Source organism: Narcine bancroftii, chromosome 3 (genome assembly GCF_036971445.1).
Source record: "Narcine bancroftii isolate sNarBan1 chromosome 3, sNarBan1.hap1, whole genome shotgun sequence".
Taxonomy (NCBI): Eukaryota; Metazoa; Chordata; class Chondrichthyes; order Torpediniformes; family Narcinidae; genus Narcine; species Narcine bancroftii.
In genome coordinates this window covers 259,297,776-259,316,921 of record NC_091471.1, presented here as the reverse complement: position 1 = coordinate 259,316,921, position 19,146 = coordinate 259,297,776, and the positions used below count along the sequence as shown (strand labels likewise).

General features: G+C 42.5%; 1 protein-coding gene across 8 annotated transcripts in view; it reads right to left on the bottom strand.

Annotated features, from left to right (window-relative positions):
- The window catches only part of LOC138758589 (interleukin-12 receptor subunit beta-1-like), an 88,435-nt gene that overhangs the window by 11,807 nt on the left and 57,482 nt on the right, over positions 1-19,146 (bottom strand). For 6 of the 8 annotated variants that reach the window (XM_069927763.1, XM_069927762.1, XM_069927765.1 and 3 more), the window contains one exon: positions 10,510-12,454. The exons of 1 other annotated variant lie outside the window; for it this stretch is intronic. In XM_069927763.1, coding sequence (XP_069783864.1) covers positions 12,056-12,454 — 399 coding nt within the window. In that variant the 3' untranslated portion in view covers positions 10,510-12,055. Of the gene's footprint in view, positions 1-10,509; positions 12,455-17,736; positions 19,112-19,146 lie in introns of those variants that run through there. One more of the 8 variants, XM_069927768.1, reaches the window with a different exon arrangement.

Below are 19,146 nucleotides of genomic sequence, written 5' to 3'. Positions count from 1 at the left end.
ATAGTGGGCATCCCTGCCATGTTGACCTGCTTAAGTTAAATTGCTTTGATATATATCCATTTACTGTCACTTTCGCCAATGGTCCCTTATATATTGCTTTAATCCAATTAATATACTTCTCTGGTAAACTGAATTTTTGCAATACTTTGAATAAATAATTCCATTCTACTCTGTCAAAGGCCTTCTCTGCGTCTAAAGCAACTGCTACTGTTGGCGCTTTACTCCCTTCTACTGCATGAATTAAGTTAATAAATTTACAAATATTGTCTGTTGTGCGTCTTTTTTTAATAAATCCAGTTTGGTCTAGATTTACCATTTTCGGTACATACTCTGCTAATCTGTTTGCTAATAGTTTAGCTATTATCTTATAATCTGTGTTAAGTAAAGATATTGGTCTATATGACGCTGGTGCGAGTGGATCTTTCCCTTGCTTTAGTATTACTGTAATTATTGCTGTTTTACATGAATCTGGTAAGCTTTGTGTTTTGTCAATCTGGTTGATTACTTCCAGGAGGGGAGGAATTATTAAATCTTTAAATGTTTTATAGAATTCTATTGGGAATCCACCCTCTCCTGGTGTCTTATTATTTGGTAATTTTTTTATTATCTCTTGTATTTCTACTATTCCAAATGGTTCTGTTAATTTATTTTGTTCCTCTATTTGTAGTTTTGGTAGTTCAATTTTAGTTAGAAATTCATCTATTTTCCCTTCTTTCCCTTCGTTTTCAGTTTGGTATAATTGTTCATAGAATTCTCTAAAGTTTTCCTTGATCTCCTTTGGATTATATGTGATTTGTTTGTCTTTTTTCCTTGATGCCAATACCATTTTCTTAGCTTGTTCTGTCTTAAGCTGCCATGCTAGAATTTTGTGCGTTTTTTCCCCTAGTTCATAATATTTCTGTTTTGTCTTCATTATATTCTTCTCCACCTTATATGTTTGTAGTGTTTCATATTTTATTTTTTTATCTGCCAATTCTCTTCTCTTAGTTGTATCTTCCTTCATTGCTAATTCTTTTTCTATATTTACTCAATACGGGGAGAGTTGAGGTACGGAGGTAAACTAGCCAAGAATATAAAGAGGAATAATAAAAGCTTCTTCAGGTATGTGAAGAGGAAAGAAATTAGTTAAGATCAAAATTGAGCCCTTGAAGACAGAAACAGGTGAAATTATTATGGGGATCAAGGAAATGGCAGATGAGTTGAACAGATACTTTGGATCTGTCTTCACTAGGGAAGAGACAAACAATTTCCCAGATGTAATAGTGGACAGAGGATCCAGGGTAATGGAGGAACTGAAGGAAATTCACATTAGGCAGAACATGGTGTTGGGTAGACTGATGGGACTGAAGGCTGATAAATCACCAGGGCCTGATGGTCTGGATCCCAGGATTCTTAAGGAGGTGGCTCCAGAAATTGTGGACACATTGGTAATCATTTTCTAATGTTCCATAGATTCTGGATCAGTTCCTGCAGATTGAAGGGTAGCTGATGTTGTCCCACTTTTTATGAAAGGAGGGAGAGAGAAAAGAGGGAATTATACACCAGTTAGCCTGACATCAGTGGTGGGGAAGATGCTGGAGTCAATTATAAAAGATGAAATAGCAGCACATTTGGACAGCAGTAACAGGATCGGTCTGAGTCAGCATGGATTTACGAAGGGGAATTCATGCTTGACTAATCTTCTGGAATTTTTTGAGAATGTAACAATGAAAATGGGCAAGGGAGAGCCAGTAGATGCAATGTAGCCAAACTTTCAGAAAGCCTTTGATAAGGTCCCATATAGGAGACTGGTGGGCACATGGTATTGGGGTTAGAGTACTGACATAGATAGAAAATTGGTTGGCAGACAAGAAACAAAGAGTAGGATTAATGGGTCCCTTTCAGAATGGCAGTCAGTGACTAGTGGGATGCCGCAAGGCTCGGTGCTGGGACTGGAGCTATTTATAATATACATTAATGATTTAGATGAAGGGATTAAAAGTAACATTAGCAAATTTGAAGATGACCTAAAGCTGGGTGGCAGTGTGAAATGTGAGGAGGATGTTATGAGAATGCAGGGTGACTTGGATAGATTGGGTGAGTGGGCAAATGCAGTTTAATATGGATAAATGCAGGTTATCTACTTTGGTGGCAAGAACAGGAAGGCAGATTACTATCTGAATGGTGTCAAGTTAGGAAAAGGGGAAGTAATAATGAGATCCAGGTGTCCTTGTTCATCAGTCACTGAAAGCAAACATGCAGGTACAACTGGCAGTGAAGAAAGCTAATGGCATGTTGGCCTTCATAACAAGGAGAGTTGAGTATAGGAGCAAAGAGGTCCTTCTCCAGTTGAACAGGGCCCTGGAGAGACCACATCTGGTATATTGTGTGCAGTTTTGGTCTCCAAATTTGAGGAAGGACATTTTTGCAGTGTAGGTTCACGAGGTTAATTCCTGGGATGGCGGGGCTGTCACATGTTGAAAGATTGGAGCAACTGGGCTTGTACACACTGGAATTTAGAAGGATAAGAGGGGATCTGATTGAAACATATAAGATTATTAAGGGATTGGACACGTTAGAGGCAGGAAACATGTTCCTGATGTTGGGGGGAGTCCAGAACCAAAGATCATTGTTTAAGAATAAGGGGTAGGCCATTTAGAATGGAGTTGAGGAAAAACTTTTTCACCCAGAGAGCTATGGATCTGTGGAATGCTCTGCCTCAGAAGGCAGTGAAGGCCAATTCTCTGGATGCTTTCAAGAAAGAGTTCAATAGAGCTCTTAAAGATAGTGGAGTCAAGAGATATGGGGAAGGCAGGAACTGGGTACTGACTGTGGATGATCAGCCGAATGGCCTACTCCTGCACCTATTGTCTATAGCACCAAAAGCACCTTAACTCTAGTGTAAATGCCCATGCTGGAGCTAAGTTATTATGGGAAATTAACATTACTTATGTGTAAAAACCATATAAAAGTCATATTTGGCTAATTACAAGCACAGGAGTTCAATACAAAATGTACAGGTCGTGACTCACAGTGAAAATATCTCACCTTTCCCCAGCATTCAGAGATTCCAGGCAAAGTGCCAGCGGCAGAACAGCTGGGCTCACTCCAGAGCTCTGAAATAATTTCACTCTTGGGTGTTTTATTATAAAGATGAGAGAGCATAACATGGAGGAACCTGCTCCAACTGTGCAGTGACATTCAGGCAGCAGTGTTCGTGAGCTGATGCCTGAGATATGCTTGTGTAAAGGAGCAGCAATCCGATGTAGATGGAACAACTTTTCAAATAGAAGGAGCCAACGGGTGTGTCCAAGGGAATTACCTCACTCTCAGGAGATGAGAAAGCAAGAGAAACAGAAAGAGATAAAGATGAAGATCGAAAGGAATTTAACCAGAGAATGAAACTGGGAGATGAAAGTGTGTGTGTTTGTGTGAGAGAGAGAGAGAGAGAGAGAGAGAGGAGAGGGTGGGAGGGAGAGAGAGGAGAGAGGGTAGGAGGGAGAGAGAGGAGAGAGGGTGGGAGGGAGAGAGAGGAGAGAGGGTGGGTGGGAAGACTGAGCAAGAGAGAGGAGAGGGAGGGAGAGAGGAGTGGGAGGGAGGGAGGAGACAGACAGAGAGAGAGAGAGAGAGAGAGGGAAAGAAAGGAGAGAGAGAGAAAAGGGACAAGGAAAGAAAGGAGAGAGGGGAGTGAAGCAGAGAGAGAAAAGAGAGGGTGGGAGGGAGAGAGAGGAGAGGGTGGGTGGGAAGACTGAGCAAGAGAGAGGAGAGGGAGGGAGAGAGAAGAATGGGAGGGAGGGAGGGAGGAGGGAGGGGAGAGAGGGAGAGAGAGAAGGGACAAGGAAAGAAAGGAGAGAGAGAGAGAAAAGGGACAAGGAAAGAGAGAGAGAGAGAGAGAGAGAGAGAGAGGAGTGAAGCAGAGAGGGACAAAGAGAGAAAGGACACTACAAAGTTGGCCGCACTGAACTGAATATTACATAAAATGTGACAAACACAGCTGCCCATTCCCTCAGAATTTTGAATGCCACTAAAGGTATGATTGGTGGGGGTCCTTGAGGGTAGAGGCTGCTTTCTTAAGACACTGCCTCATGTCTTCGAAGGAGTGAAGACTGGTGTCCATGATGTCAGAGACTGATGCAACCAGACAGAATGCCCTCCATGGTACACCTGTTGAAACTTGAGAATCTTTGGTGACTACCAAACCACCTCAAACTCCTAACGAAGTTTAGCAGCTGGTGAGCCTCCCTCGTGACTGCATCAATATGGAGGCCCCAGGACAGATTCTTAGAGATGTTGACACCCAGAAATTTGAAATTCTTGACCCTCTCTACTGCTGACCCCTCGATGAGGACTGGATCATGTTCTCCTGATTTCCTCCTGAACTCCACCATCAGCTTCTTGGATTTGCTAACATTGAGCGCAGGTTTGTTGGTGTGACACCACTCAACGAGCTGATCTAACTCAGACTCAGGAGACGTCAGAATTTGGGGAGCAGGTGAGTGGATTTTCCAGAGTGAGGATGTCCTGGAGTTGGAGCAGGACAATCCTAGATGAGGATGTCCTTGAGTCAAAATTTCCCAGGGTCAGGTTAGCCTATAGTTCAAATGTCTCATATAGTGAGTGTAATTGAATCAGGATGTCCCAGAATTGTGCTCGTCTGGAGACAGCGTTTCCCAGAGTCAGTATTCTGGAGTCAAGATGTCTCAGACTCAGATGTGCCCTATTGAGACTCCCACAGAGTAAGGATGTCCTGAATGTCGATCTCCCTTAATGTATACATGAGACTCCTTAAAGTTCCTTGAAAATCTTCCAAAGGTCAATTAAACATTGTAAGAAATTCCCTACAATAGGAGATCGTGTGCGTGCATGTGTGAGAGAGAAAGTGGGGGGGGGGGGGGGGGAAGGAAGAGAGGAAGAGAGAGAGAGAGAGAGAGAGAGAGAGAGAAAGAGATCTGGATCTGAGATGATATCGGTTAATAGAGATGCTGATCAGCTGTAATTGTTAACTAGGCCAAACCACAAACCTTGCCACAGTACTAATTCCATTACCTTAAATGAATAGCTGTTCAAAGTTTTTCATTTTTACTTTCTGTTATATATAAAATTGATTCATACTTTCCGAGAATTGAGACCATTTCTCACATTTTAATACGCTTCATCATATCTAACGTTCGAGTCTCACAGTGGGCTTGATCTACTCTTAAACAATCCTCAAAAGATGACTGAAATATCAAATGTAGCAAGCTATGCTAATGAATGGGAGCTTCACGTAATTCAGTAAAAGCGACTTGTACATGTTAAAAAATATATTATTTGCACTTTATTTATTTTTAACTCTATAAGATTTAACTGTAGTGGCCATGTAGTGGGCCGAGTGGGCGCATAGCGCGGTATCGTGAACCATCATGGACGCGTGGAGCTATGCACTCACCAGGGCAATGGACCATGAACACGCGGTACTGCGTGCTGAGTAGCGGCACACTGGGTTGCTGTGGCTCATTCTAGAGGGCGTGGGGCTCCCATCGTGTTTACTTCAAACACACCAGCCCCGCAGATTGGCAGCAAACATTTAGTGACATCACCCCCTGTGATAGTACAGATCTATCACCAATGTATATAGTGTATATAGTTACTGTATCTAGACTGTGCTTACAGCGATTGGCTGAGAGCTAAGCCACGCCTATTGTCTGGGCCTTAAAGGGTTGTGTCCCTAGCCAGGTCAGATCATTCCGGACTGGTCAGCCACCTGTGAAGAGTTCCTGTCTTTTGCTAATAAAAGCCTTGGTTTGGATCAACAAGTCTTTGATTCTTTCGACGAGCTCTACACCCCACCCCACCCCCCCCACCCTCCGTCCTGTGGAGTCCGGGACGGGAGGGATATAAAAGGATGGCAAACTGAAATAAACAGTCTTTGGCTGACTAACCTCATGTATGTGTGATGATTGAGTAGCTCTACCTGAGTAGTCACTACATAACCACCAAAATAAAAAATAGAATAAATATGTGACTTTTCAATAGAGACTAGAAGTTAACAAATGTGGTTGAAATAGGTGCTGGGAATTTCCATGGGAACTTCCCGAAATATTTCCACGAACCTGCAGAAATAAATACTAGAGAGAAAGATTTGAGGACAGTCTACAAGTGAAACGCATCAGCTGCAGTGGATGAAGAGTATGAGATTGAAGGAGTTGGCGGCAAACTGTGACATGAGAACATAATACCTAAAATGTCTTAACTAAGGATTTTGACTAAACATGAATGATAGAAGAAAGCAGGGAAAGATGTATAGATGTAAGGTAGGCATACATTTACATACAATATATCAGAATAGATGCAGACTACAGAAACATAGCACCAAAGAAGGCCAGTCAGCCATCATCCCTGATCATTCCCAGCTACCCAGCCTTATCCCAATGCATTTTGCTCCATAGTCTCTAGGTGAGGTCTTCTCATGTGCCTATCCTCCTGTCTTTTTAATGCAAAAAGGATTTCTGTCTCTCCTGACCTTCAGAGAGTGAATTCCACAGCTCCATCTTTCTCAATAATTTTTTTTTCACCTCTCCCATCTTGTTCTTCTACCAATTACTTCACATTTATACGCATGGTCACTGATAGGAGCGGGTCGGTTATAATTTTGTGGCTTCAACTTAATCTCCCCACAGACTACATCATGAAATCGACATCCCCAATCCGGTTCAGCTTTTCTCATTACTACACCGACTTCCTTATAAATCTCCTCTGCACCTTCCTGGTGCTGGCGCACCTTCCCTGTAGAGTGGTGACCAGATCGGTAAACAGCTCTTCAGGGGGGAGTCTAACTGGAGTTCTCTGCGCATCTGACCTCCGGTTCTTCTGTGGTATCACTCTGCCAATGAAGGAGAGGGCCCCTAATCCCACCTGGTCCCACGGCATCCATGTCTCAGGACCCGTACTCGGTAAACTTTTATTTTTCTCAGAACCCCACTGCTTGGTGTGCAGCAGCTTGTCCTGTTCGCTCTCTGCAAATTTCTCAACTCGCCAGGGTGAGTTCTGTTCCCTGCCGAATGCTACAGTGGAATATGCTCCAACACCTCGACAGTGTATCCCAGACCCTCACCACTCACCATTCTAGTTGCTTTTGGTTCTTTTGCCCATCACCTTTGTACTGATAATCCACACTTGATGATCTTAAAAAGTTCCCTTTTGCTCTTAAAAGAACAACCTCAGCTTATATTCAAATGAAATGATCAATATCAGCCTAATAAACTGCTTTTGAACACTCCAAAGCTTTAACATCTTTCCTTAAATGTAGCACCCTGAACTGGGCTCATAATTGCAGCTGCCACTCACTAACCAGTGTTCCAGAAAGGTTTATCCTGACTCCCTTGACCTTGCATTCTGTGCCTCCACTTACATCCCATGATCCTTGTTACATCTGTCCCAACACTCAATGAACTCTCTTTAGTTTATTTTTCTCTTGTTTTTCCTATCAAAATATAACACCTCACAATTTTCAGGATTAAAATTCATCTGCCACCTAGCTATCTATTACATGGCCTGAATGTATCTCATTGAAGGACATTACCATCTCCTCACAGTTCACAGTGCCTCCAGGTTTTGAGATGCGTGTAGATGTTAGCAGATGCACGATGGGCCAAAGGGCCCGACTCTGGGGGTTAAAGGTCAATTGGGTGTAATTGTGTGCCACAAGTTCATAGCAGAAAGGGCCTGTACAGTGATGTATGTCCTAAGTTTAACACTGAATAACACATTTTTCCCCCCATAAGGTTTGCTTCCTGAAAAAAAAATAGGGATTATGATAGACAACTTCAAGATGAACATAAAGATAACCAGATTAAACATTAAAACATTATAGCACTGTACAGGCCCTTCAGCCCTCCATGCTGTGCTGAACCATATAAAAGTGTTAAACCCTCCCTACCCTATAACCCTCTACTTTCCCCTAATGCTTCAGCCTCTACCACCCACCACTCCTGGCAAGGCATTCCAGGCTTCAACAACTCTTCTGTGTTAAAAAAAACACCACTTGTGTCTCCCCTATACTTCCCTCCCTTAATCTTATACAGTTTATGGCATGGAAACAGGCCATTTTGGCCGTATGTCCATGCCAGTTTATTCAAACAACTCCGCTAACTCCCCCTGCCTATTCTCCGCCCATAACCCTCTAACCCCCCCTCTTATCCATGTATATATCCAGCCTCCTCTTAAATGAAAGAATTGACTCTGCCTCAACTATTTCCTCCGGAAGATTATTCCATTCAGACACCACTCTCTGAGTGAAGAAGCCTCCTCTAATGTTTCTCCTAAAATTTTGCCCCCTTACCCTCAACTTGTGTCCTCTTGTTTCAACCTCCCCTGCTCTCAGGGGGAAGAGTCTACTTGCATCTAGTCTGTCTATTCCCTTCATAATTTTAAACACCTCTATCAAATCCCCTTTCAACCATCTATATTCCAATGAATAAAGTCCTAACCTCTTCAATCTTTCTCTGTACTCTAGGTATTTTAAGCCAGGCAACATCCTTGTAAATCTTCTATGCACCCTTTCCACCTTATCTATATCCTTCCTATAATTTGGAGACCAGAACTGAACACAATACTCCAAACCTGGCCTCACCAACACCTTAAACAGTCGCAACATCACTTCCCAGCTCCTATATTCTATGCTATGATTTATGAAGGCCAGCATACCAAATGCCTTCTTAACCACTCTGTCAACATGAGAATCCACCTTCAAGGAACGCTGCACCATAACTCCAAGATCTCTTTGTTCTTGTGCATTCCCCAATGTCCTCCCCTTTACTAGTGTTTGTTATTCCCACCCTAGGCTGTCCAACCTATCTATACCTCTCATAATTTTATCGATCAAGTCCCCTCTCATCCTTCCACATTCCTAAAAGTCCCAGCTTTGCCATCCTTGCCTCATAAGACATGTTCTCCAATCCAGGCAACATCCTGGTAAATCTTCTCTACACCTCCACATCCTTCCTATAATGAGGTGACCAGAACTGGATTCCAATTATGGTCTTACAAGAGACTTGTAAAGCTGCAACATGACTTGTCTACTCTTATATACAATCCCCCTATTAATGAAGCCCAGAATCCCATAGGCTTTAGTTAACCTGAGCAACTACCTTATGGACATAAACCCCAAGATCCCTCTGTTCATCCACGCTCTTAATTAACCAACCATTAATCCTGTGCATCACCTCCCATTTGTCTGGATTGAACTCCATTTTTTCTGCCCAACACTGCATCCTGTCTATGTTCTCTTGCAACCTCTGACAACTTTCAGCTCCATCTACAATTCCTCCAATCTTCATGTCATCCACAACCTTACTCACCTAACCTTCTGTATCATCATCCAGATCATTTATAAATATCACGAAGAGCAAAGGACCGAGATCTGATTCCTGTGGCCCTCCACTAGTCACTCCATGCAGAGAACCTCCCTTCCACCACTACTCCGTCTTTTTCCTGTAAGCCAATTTTTTTATCCAGGCAGCCAAGGTTTCACTGATCCCATGCCTCTTGACCTTCCGAATGAGTCTCTCGTGGGGGACCCTATCAAATGCCTTACCGAAATCCATATAGACCACATCTACCACCCGACCCTCATCATTTTCTTTCGTCACTTCCTCAAAGAACTAAATTAGGCTCATGAGGCACGACCTTCCCTTTACAAAGCCATGCTGACCATTCTTGAGTAAATTATACCTCTCCAAATGTCGATAGATCCTATCCTTGAGAATCCTTTCCAATAGTTTACACACCACTGACGTGAGACTCACCGGTCTATAATTCCCAGAATTCTCCTTATTACCTTTTTTAAACAAAGGGAGTACATTTGCCATTTTCCAGTCCTCTGGCACCTCCTCTATAGTCCAAGGAAGTCAAAGCCATAGCTAATGCTCCCACAATTTTTTCTCTTACCTCCCACAGCAATCTCGGGTATATCTCATACAGCCCTGGGGACTTGTTAGTTTTTATGTTATTCAGAAGATCTAACACTTCCTCTTCCAATAATCACCACATTGTCCAGCACAGTCCTGCTCTATTTTGACTTCATCCTGATCAAGGTCCTTTTCTCTTGCAAATACTGATGCAAAGCATTAATTCAGGACCTCCCCAATCTCCTCTACTTCTAGACACATGTTACCTCTTTTATCTTTTAGTGGTCCTACCTTCACTCTCGTCATCTTTCTCTTTTTTTTTTACATACGCATAGAATGCCTTAGGGTTATCCTTAATCCTACCTGCCAAGGCCTTTTCATGCCCCCTTTAAGCTCTCCTAATTTCCTTCTTAAGCTCCTGTCTGCCTTCTATATATTTCTCATGAGCCCTATCTGTTCCCTGCTTCCTATATCTAACACACACTTGCTTCTTCCTCTCTACAAGTCGCCTTATCTGTTTTGTCACCCACGGTTCCCTTTTCCTACCATTTTTTTCCTTGTCCTAGTGGGATAAACCTGTCTTGGACCAAGCTCAATTGGTCCTGCTGTCTCACGTAGGAAGTTGGAAAAATATTAAATGAACTTTGATTGAATTTAACAGGTTTAATCGCATAATGACGCTGACACATTGCGTTAGTTCAAAATTGTTTTTCCGCTGATTTTCATTTGTACTCAGCACCTGATGCCTCTCTTGTCAGTGTCCAACAATAGTCGGGCAGCATTGATGGGTTCCAGTTGCCCTGATGCTGCTTTTTAATGTCACAATGTCCTGTTGAAACCTTTTACCATGTTCATCACTGACAACTCCAAGATCAGCAGGGAAGACGTCCAAGTCCAAGTGCGAATGCAGAAAATGAATTTTCCACAACATGTTGCATTTCATGGTTTTGTGTGGTTGAAGCAAGTTGTCAATCAGCTGGATGTAGGTTGGTGCTCTGTAGTTGCTAAAAACTCTTGACAACACCTTTAAATTCTCCATGGTCTCTGGTGGCTTCAGAACTGGCAAACCCATCATGAGGTGAAAGCAGATTGGGGTATTCAATAGATTTCTTATTTTTAGCAGAGACGCCAGGTACATCAGTCAGACAGAAGTATCAGTCCATCAAATGATTCTTCTGTTTTTGCCATATCATTGGAACTGCAACTGGCAATTACTTCCGAGTATCTCGGAGCCAAGCTCTCAGGTTGACTATACATGTTGCACAACAAATGTGAGGAGCCCACGGTTTGTCTTGGTCACCAATTTTACAACTGAAGTAGAGCTCATTGGCTTTCTTAACAAGTGCAGTCATACTACATCTTTGAGCCTTAAGTTTATACTTGCCACAAATGTAACAGAATGTATCCCACCCAGCTGTTGCGACTTTGACGAGACATTTCTGCTGTAATGAATTTTCCTGAAGACAATAAATGCTATTGTTCAGTTTATTCACTGTACTATTACCTGAAGATCACGTGCATCAAAATGCATTCAATTTATATCAATGTGTAACGCACAACATCTGCAAACGTAAACAGTTTTTATAGCCTGTCTGCATCTATCCTGACTAGACAACATTTGTATAGCACCTGCAGTGATTGCCTTCCCAGGCCTGCTTGGACTGACCAAAACACCTTGCTTTGTGTGCAAAATACTAGTAGATTTAAAATATGACAATAAATCACAAAAATATGTTATATCTAAAAAAACAGTACATGATAGGAAAATTTTAAGGTGCTTTTTGTGATCAGCAGACCAAAATCCGTAAAATACACCCAAAGGTCTTCAGGAAGCAAAATCTTCATTGTCCAGTGTAACATGATTGGCTTAGTTCCATATCATGATGAAGCAAACACACCAGTCACATTCAAATAACTGAAGAACTGTAGTAACACACCTTTAACTGAAGTCATGACAACTTTGCAAGCTGTCACAAAACTGTTGGCTGCTGAGGATCCAGAGGTGCTGACCATCACGAATGAAATTCTAATCTCCTCTGGACACTCTTACCTCTAGTCATCCTTGGGCAAGGCCGGATCTCATGCACTTTGACTGCAGCAGCTGTCTTCAGAAGGACTTAGTATTGGAGGACAGGCACATCATGACACCCGCTGGTAGAACTCATGTGCCTGCAGCCCGGCTTTGATACTTACTCATGGTCTCCAAGCATCTGATCATAAACAGACAGCAGAGAAATCATATTTCCTCCAAGATTCAGCCCAGAGTCTGAATAAATTTCAGGACCCAGAGGACAAATATGACAGGTTTCCAGTCCCGGGCTCTGGGTCTCCAGCTGCATGTCTCCACCTGTCTCACTGCTGCAGTCCTCCTCTAGGCCGAAAGAGCAGCCCATCTGCCTTCTGTACTCAAAGCCAGAATTACTTCCAAAACCCAGCGAATTGGTGTCACTCAGAGAGTTGCTGTCCTCTCTCATGGACAGTGCGTCATCTGTAGCTGTCTCACTGGGAGAAGCTACATCACTTTGCAGACTGGCTATGACAAGGAGGACGTCCGTCACATCTTCATCAGTAGAACATACCTCCCATTGCTGTAGGGATTAACAAATGATGGGATTATGCTGAGTCCCAACAGAGATCTGTTGAATCCACCCAGGGTGGGGACAGTATTGGTTAGGTACAAAATAAAGCTTTCTTCTCACTGTCCCAGCACACACTCCCAGGGTACAAGTAAAACAGTAAAATTCCTTCAAATATGCCAGGCCAGGACATCATGGATTATATCAGATGAAGACCATTCAGTGCAAGAAAACTGGATTTGAGAGGGGCATAGAGAAATACACTGTTTTCTATTTGGACACACAACAGGAGACTGCAGATGCTGGAATCTGAAGCCAAACACAATCACCTAGAGGAATTCAGTGAGTTGGGCAGCATCAGTCAAGGAAAAAGAAAGGTCCACATTTCGAGCCAAAACTCTTCACGAGTCCCAATAAAGAGCTTCGGCTCAAAACGTCGACCTTCCCAACCTCCATCATGGATGCTGCTTGTCCCGTTTAGTTCCTCCAGCAGATTGTGTTCAGTGTTCGGTTGCTCTCTGGCCAATCTTGGGTCCATCAAGCTGATAAAAACAGTTGTGTTCAGATAATGCTCAAACTATTGAACTCAGTGTGAAGTTGTGGCATGTTCCCAACCTCCAATTGTACTGGAAGGCTGCAGTTTTCCCAAACACCATCAGACGGAGGCCCTGTCCCAGGTGCAGACGGAGACCCTGTCCCGGGTGCAGACAGAGTCCCCTTCCCGGGTGCAGACGGAGTCCCCTTCCCGGGTGCAGACGGAGTCTCCGTCCCGGGTGCAGACGGAGTCCCCATCACGGGTGCAGACGGAGTCCCCGTTCCGGGTGCAGACAGAGTCCCCGTCCCGGGTGCAGACGGAGTCCCCGTCCCAGGTGCAGAGAATCGGTTTGGGGGTCAGTTCCTGGGAAAGACAGACTACATCATGGTCAGGGAGTGGCGCTGCAATAGACTGATGGGAACCATACATCAGGATTGAGATCTGTGAGGGTGCCGATGGGCTAGGTTCTCAATTGCTTCAGGGGTTTGGAACCAAGGTGACATGTGCCTCAAGTTCAGGTTCAGAGATGGGCCATACAGGAGGCTTTACGAATATGAGTGATACAGGGAAGGTGGCGGCATCTATGGGCATGTGATGTCTCTGAAGGGACTCCATTTTTCTTTCTTGGACTAATATATTTACATTTTAATTCAGACATACATTTCTAAAGTGTAGGAATTTAATAACAGGCCCTTTCAGCCCAAAAGCCTGTGTCGCCCAATTAAACCCAATCAGGGCCGGTGCTAGGAATTGCGGGGTCCAATTAGAAAATTGATAGTGGGGCCTCTACAATACAAAAGTCAAAATTGATGTTTTATATTTCGTGTAGTATGCCAGTCTTAGCCAAAAACTAAATATTGAAAGACAATATGAAAGTTTAATTTTTTAATACAAGTTAAGACAATTACAGACATACTGTTTATGTGCAGGTCTTTTAGAAACAGACTTTACTGGCTTTTTTATTTGCAAAATCTTTCAAAATAATTTCAAAGTCAATGGTTTTAGTCATGTCATTTTCTATAGATAGCATCGTCAAATTGTTTAGTCTCTCTTGTGAAATTGTTGACCGAAAGTATGTTTTAATCAGTTTTAGTTTTGAAAAACTTCTTTCACCGGATGTGACTGTTACAGGCATTGTTAAGTAAATCCTCAAAGCAATAAAAACATTTGGAAATGCTGTGAATTGATTGTTTACTACCAGGTATTCAAACAGAGCTTGAGGCTTAACGACACTGAGGGGAAGAAAAGTTTTCAGAGCTTCAAGTTCTTCGGCCAACAAGATCTTTAGTTGTTTCAGTAACTACCCCTCCATCAGTGCTCTGTTTTAGTATGGTGTCAGTTAAAGCTGCTTCAAGGTCTGCTGTGTGTTTCCTTATTTCCTTCTTTTGTAAGCTCTGAAAGTTATTTAAAAATCCAAATAATTTTACATGCTTTTAAGCTGCTTAAATCTAGACTCTAAAGATTGAATAGCTTTGTCTAGCACTAAGCTGAAGCACTGAACTCTATGCTTCTTTTGGATCATCTCTTTCTTCTTTGGCTTGGCTTCGCGGACGAAGATTTATGGAGGGGGTAAAAAGTCCACGTCAGCTGCAGGCTCGTTTGTGGCTGACAAGTCCGATGCGGGACAGGCAGACACGATTGCAGCGGTTGCAGGGGAAAATTGGTTGGTTGGGGTTGGGTGTTGGGTTTTTCCTCCTTTGCCTTTTGTCAGTGAGGTGGGCTCTGCGGTCTTCTTCAAAGGAGGTTGCTGCCCGCCAAACTGTGAGGCGCCAAGATGCACGGTTTGAGGTGTTATCAGCCCACTGGCGGTGGTCAATGTGGCAGGCACCAAGAGATTTCTTTAGGCAGTCCTTGTACCTTTTCTTTGGTGCACCTCTGTCACGGTGGCCAGTGGAGAGCTCGCCATATAACACGATCTTGGGAAGGCGATGGTCCTCCATTCTGGAGACGTGACCCATCCAGCGCAGCTGGATCTTCAGCAGCGTGGACTCGATGCTGTCGACCTCTGCCATCTCGAGTACTTCGACGTTAGGGATGTAAGCGCTCCAATGGATGTTGAGGATGGAGCGGAGACAACGCTGGTGGAAGCGTTCCAGGAGCCGTAGGTGGTGCCGGTAGAGGACCCATGATTCGGAGCCGAACAGGAGTGTGGGTATGACAACGGCTCTGTATACGCTTATCTTTGTGAGGTTTTTCAGTTGGTTGTTTTTCCAGACTCTTTTGTGTAGTCTTCCAAAGGCGCTATTTGCCTTGGCGAGTCTGTTGTCTATCTCATTGTCGATCCTTGCATCTAAAGCTTGATCTTTTGCCTCGTATGAAAACATTCTCTTCCTTCTACATAGTTTTTTTTCTTGAAATTGTCTAAACTCCAATGGTAATTCAACAGCTTCAGCTAATTCATGTGTGTCTATTAAAACTGCCCTCTCTATAAATTCTTAGCCATGATAATAGTTTTTCAAATGACTCCATCCCTTCATCAATGTCCTTTGTTTCACCTTATAGTTCCTTGCTTACATAGTTAACTTTAAAAAGTTCTTCATGCCAAAATATCAAAGAAACTAAAAATTTGTAGTCTTTTAGCTGGTTTGCTAAAGATTCAGCTTCTGCTTTTACCTTGGGCTCATCTGTTATCTGATATTTCCACGTGCATCATATACTTCTCCAACCTGATAACGAAAAGCTTTAACATATCAATCTGACACTCCCTCCTTGTGTTGCTCAAGGGTTTCACTGATAACCCGGGTACATGTTTGTTAAAAACTGCCCACCTCTTAGCTGAGAACAATATGTAGATCCTTTGCAAGATCCCAAAAAATGTTATAGCATCTGGACAACACTTGGCTACATCTCCGAGTAAAAGGTTATAATTGTGACATGCACAGGGTACAAAGAAAGCTCTTGAATTATCCTTCAACAGTCAAGCTTGTACTCCAGATGTGTGACCTTTCATGTTGCTACCATTGTCATAGCCTTGGCCTCGAATGTCCTTCACCTCTAAATTTTATTCCTTCACTGTGTTTAATAATGTTTTATATAAATCTTCTCCTGTGCTACTTTCAACTTGCATAAACTTTATGAAATGTTCATGAGCACCTGAAGGAGCCAAGTTACCATCAGACACATACCTGATCGTTAGAGACATTTGCTCTTGGTGGCTCATATCAGGTGTGCAGTCTAAAATTATGGCGCAGTACTTAGCTGTTTTTACGTGTTTCAGTATCTCATTCAAAACAGCTGTAGCCATAATGTCTAGTTGTTCATTCTGAGTATCTTTTCCTAAATAGTGATTATGAATTTCGTGGGTTTTGACTTTTCACAAATCTTCTTCAAGAACAGGGTCACAGCTCAATAAGACCTAAAAAGTTTCCATTGTGTACACTCTCATTACCAACTTTTTCCTCTGTCCTCTAAATGCTAGATTTCTCTCAGCAAGAAACTGCGCTATTGCTACTAGCCTTTTGAATACTTGCTGTCAGTGCTTTGCATGTTCATTGACGATTATTTCAAGTTCTTTGTCAATTGTCTGTCCACTACAAAGTCTTTGGTGTAACTCCCAGAAACTCCACGTGGCTTCTAAATGGTTTTTAGAATTTTCAAGCTCACACAACCTTGTATGAAGATCAGACCAGTTGTTGAATCCACTTGTTGATAATGCACTGGTTGTGTTCTTATAAAAAGTTTACAATAAGAGCAATAAATTCTATCTGCAGACAGATTATATAATCCAAGGTCTTTCAACACACTCCCTATTTGGATGTTTCCTCTTACAGAGAAACTTTGAAAAACACAATCCCTTTTCATTTCTTGGAAAGTTGTTCACTGGAATAGGAGGACCTTTCATTGTTAAATAATCTCTTACATTTTGATTTATGCATGCTGACCAGTTGGCTGGGTCATCATAAATGTTAATTACAACTGTACTCATGGATGATCCATCATTGCATGATGTTTGGGCTTGGTCTTTTTCGGCTATAAGTGAACTTTCCACTTTGGCACTGTCTTCTGGTGTATTGAGATAGTCTTCAATTTGATTCACAGCTGCGTCATCCTTTTCCCACATTATCAATTTCCTCATTGTATTCATCAACTTTAATTAGACTCAAGGCTGTTTTATCATTTTCTGAATTGTTTTTGTTTTCTTCATCCTCAATACATGGGCGCTTCAAAGATGGAATGACAAGGAATTTTGTGATAGCACCTCTATGTTTTTCATTTTCAGCTACTTTAGCCTTGGCCAGTGCTCGTTTCTGGTTGCCGCTTAAATAAGTATGCCCTTTGTTTCTATCTCTGCTTGTGCTTGCCATGTAAAATGACATACAAATTTTTAGCTGCTAATTCTCTGGGCTATATTTTTAAGGTGAAAAAGGTAAAAGAAGTATATTTTAAAATGTTTAGACTTAAAATTACTCAAAAAAACGACGTTAGCAATTTGTTATAAAACTGGACTCATCATCCCTGATAACATGTCTACGTTATTCCAACAGTGGAACAATGTTGTCATCGTCGTTGGTTCAACGTAAGAAACCAACGTCAATCCCACGTCATTTTGCTCGTTAGCTTTACGTAGTTCCAACGTCAGCTGCTGACCTTGGAACAACGCACCCAACTCTCAACTTGTGAACGCCTCAGAACAGCAAAACAAGCGACCGATTCTGGATTTTTTGAATGATGACAACTTCGAATAAGGTAAAAATTCCATTTTTTTTTAGTAACGGTTAGATTAGTTAGGTTAGGTCAGTTAGTTAAGGTTACATTCCAGAACAGGGGGACGCACTTTAATTTTGCCGTTTCGTTTAGCTGATTTTCTAGTCAAATGTCTAGCACTAGTTTGTCACTATATATTTGGCTAGAAAATCGGGGGAAAAACTGATGCGTGTAATGGATGAAATTTTCCCCCGAAGAAAACAATTTCTGCACGGTCAAGCTAAACTGCACCTGTTCCAAATCACCAAAACATGAAATAGGCTATATTAAGCCCTGGCAATGCAATAGCATAGTTAGTAACAGTAGCCTAGTACTATTTTGATACTAAATCAAACCACTGCAAAATTATGAAACAATGACAGAGGCAGCCATGCTAAGAATACCCGGATCTTGTAAAGATGAATAACCTCGAGATGTACAGTACATGCCCCTATAGCTGAATAGCCTGTAAACCAGCTCGTAAAGATGTAGGCTATAACCCCCACAGCGACCTAGCCTAGTAAAGATCAACTTACACTAACCTAACTTCGAGGTTATTCATCTTTACAAGACCCGAATATCCTAATCAATTCCATCTACAATTGCTAACATTGCCAGAAATTCTACGCTTAGGCCTAGGCTATTTACGTTCAGGCTAACTGCTTAAGCCTAGGCTATAGGCTAGGCCCTAGGCTAGCATGGCACTATCTCAATCTCATATTAAAGTACAAGTTCTCTTATTGATTAGCCTATAGCCTGTTTTGATCTTGATGATAATAAGAGATGGTTCATCAACTCCGGAATACACCTATCTTACTGGGTCAAATGAATATGAAACATGAAATTTTTGGCTAGGGAGACAAAGGAGGCCTATAGCCAGTAGTTTAATCGAAGACATATATCCTAAAAATATTTCACTGAGATAATACCATCAATTAAGGGCAATAACTTCACGAGTTCACTGACAAATCCCTCAGTTTATAAGGCCTATAGTATTATTATTTTCTTACCAGTTTAAACGAAGTCCGTCACAGTGTTCTCTGCTCAAGGCCTGGGCTCAAACATGTGCATGGGGTCCCCTTGAGGCACGGGGCTCAATTTGATCAAATAGGCTTAAAACCGGCCCTGCATCCAATTAACCTACAACCTCCTCATACATTTTGAATGGTGGGTGGAAACTAGAGCACCCAGAGGAAACCCACGCAAACACGGTGAGATCATACAAACTCTGTACGGATAGTGCGGGATTCGAACCCCAGTGGCTGGCACTGCAACAACATCATACTAACCGTGTGTCCTTTGCCTGTAATAGCTTCTCGGCGTGCCTTTACAAGGCAAACAAAAGAAAGAGGTTTCTGCGCACGCGATAATAAATGGAATCTGGAATCTTCTTGAATCTTGATTGCAATCTTCCACCACATGCTGGAAGCGTTGGGTGTGAGGGGAGAGCCCTGGAGGGGTGGGGGGGGGGATGGGCCAAGATGGG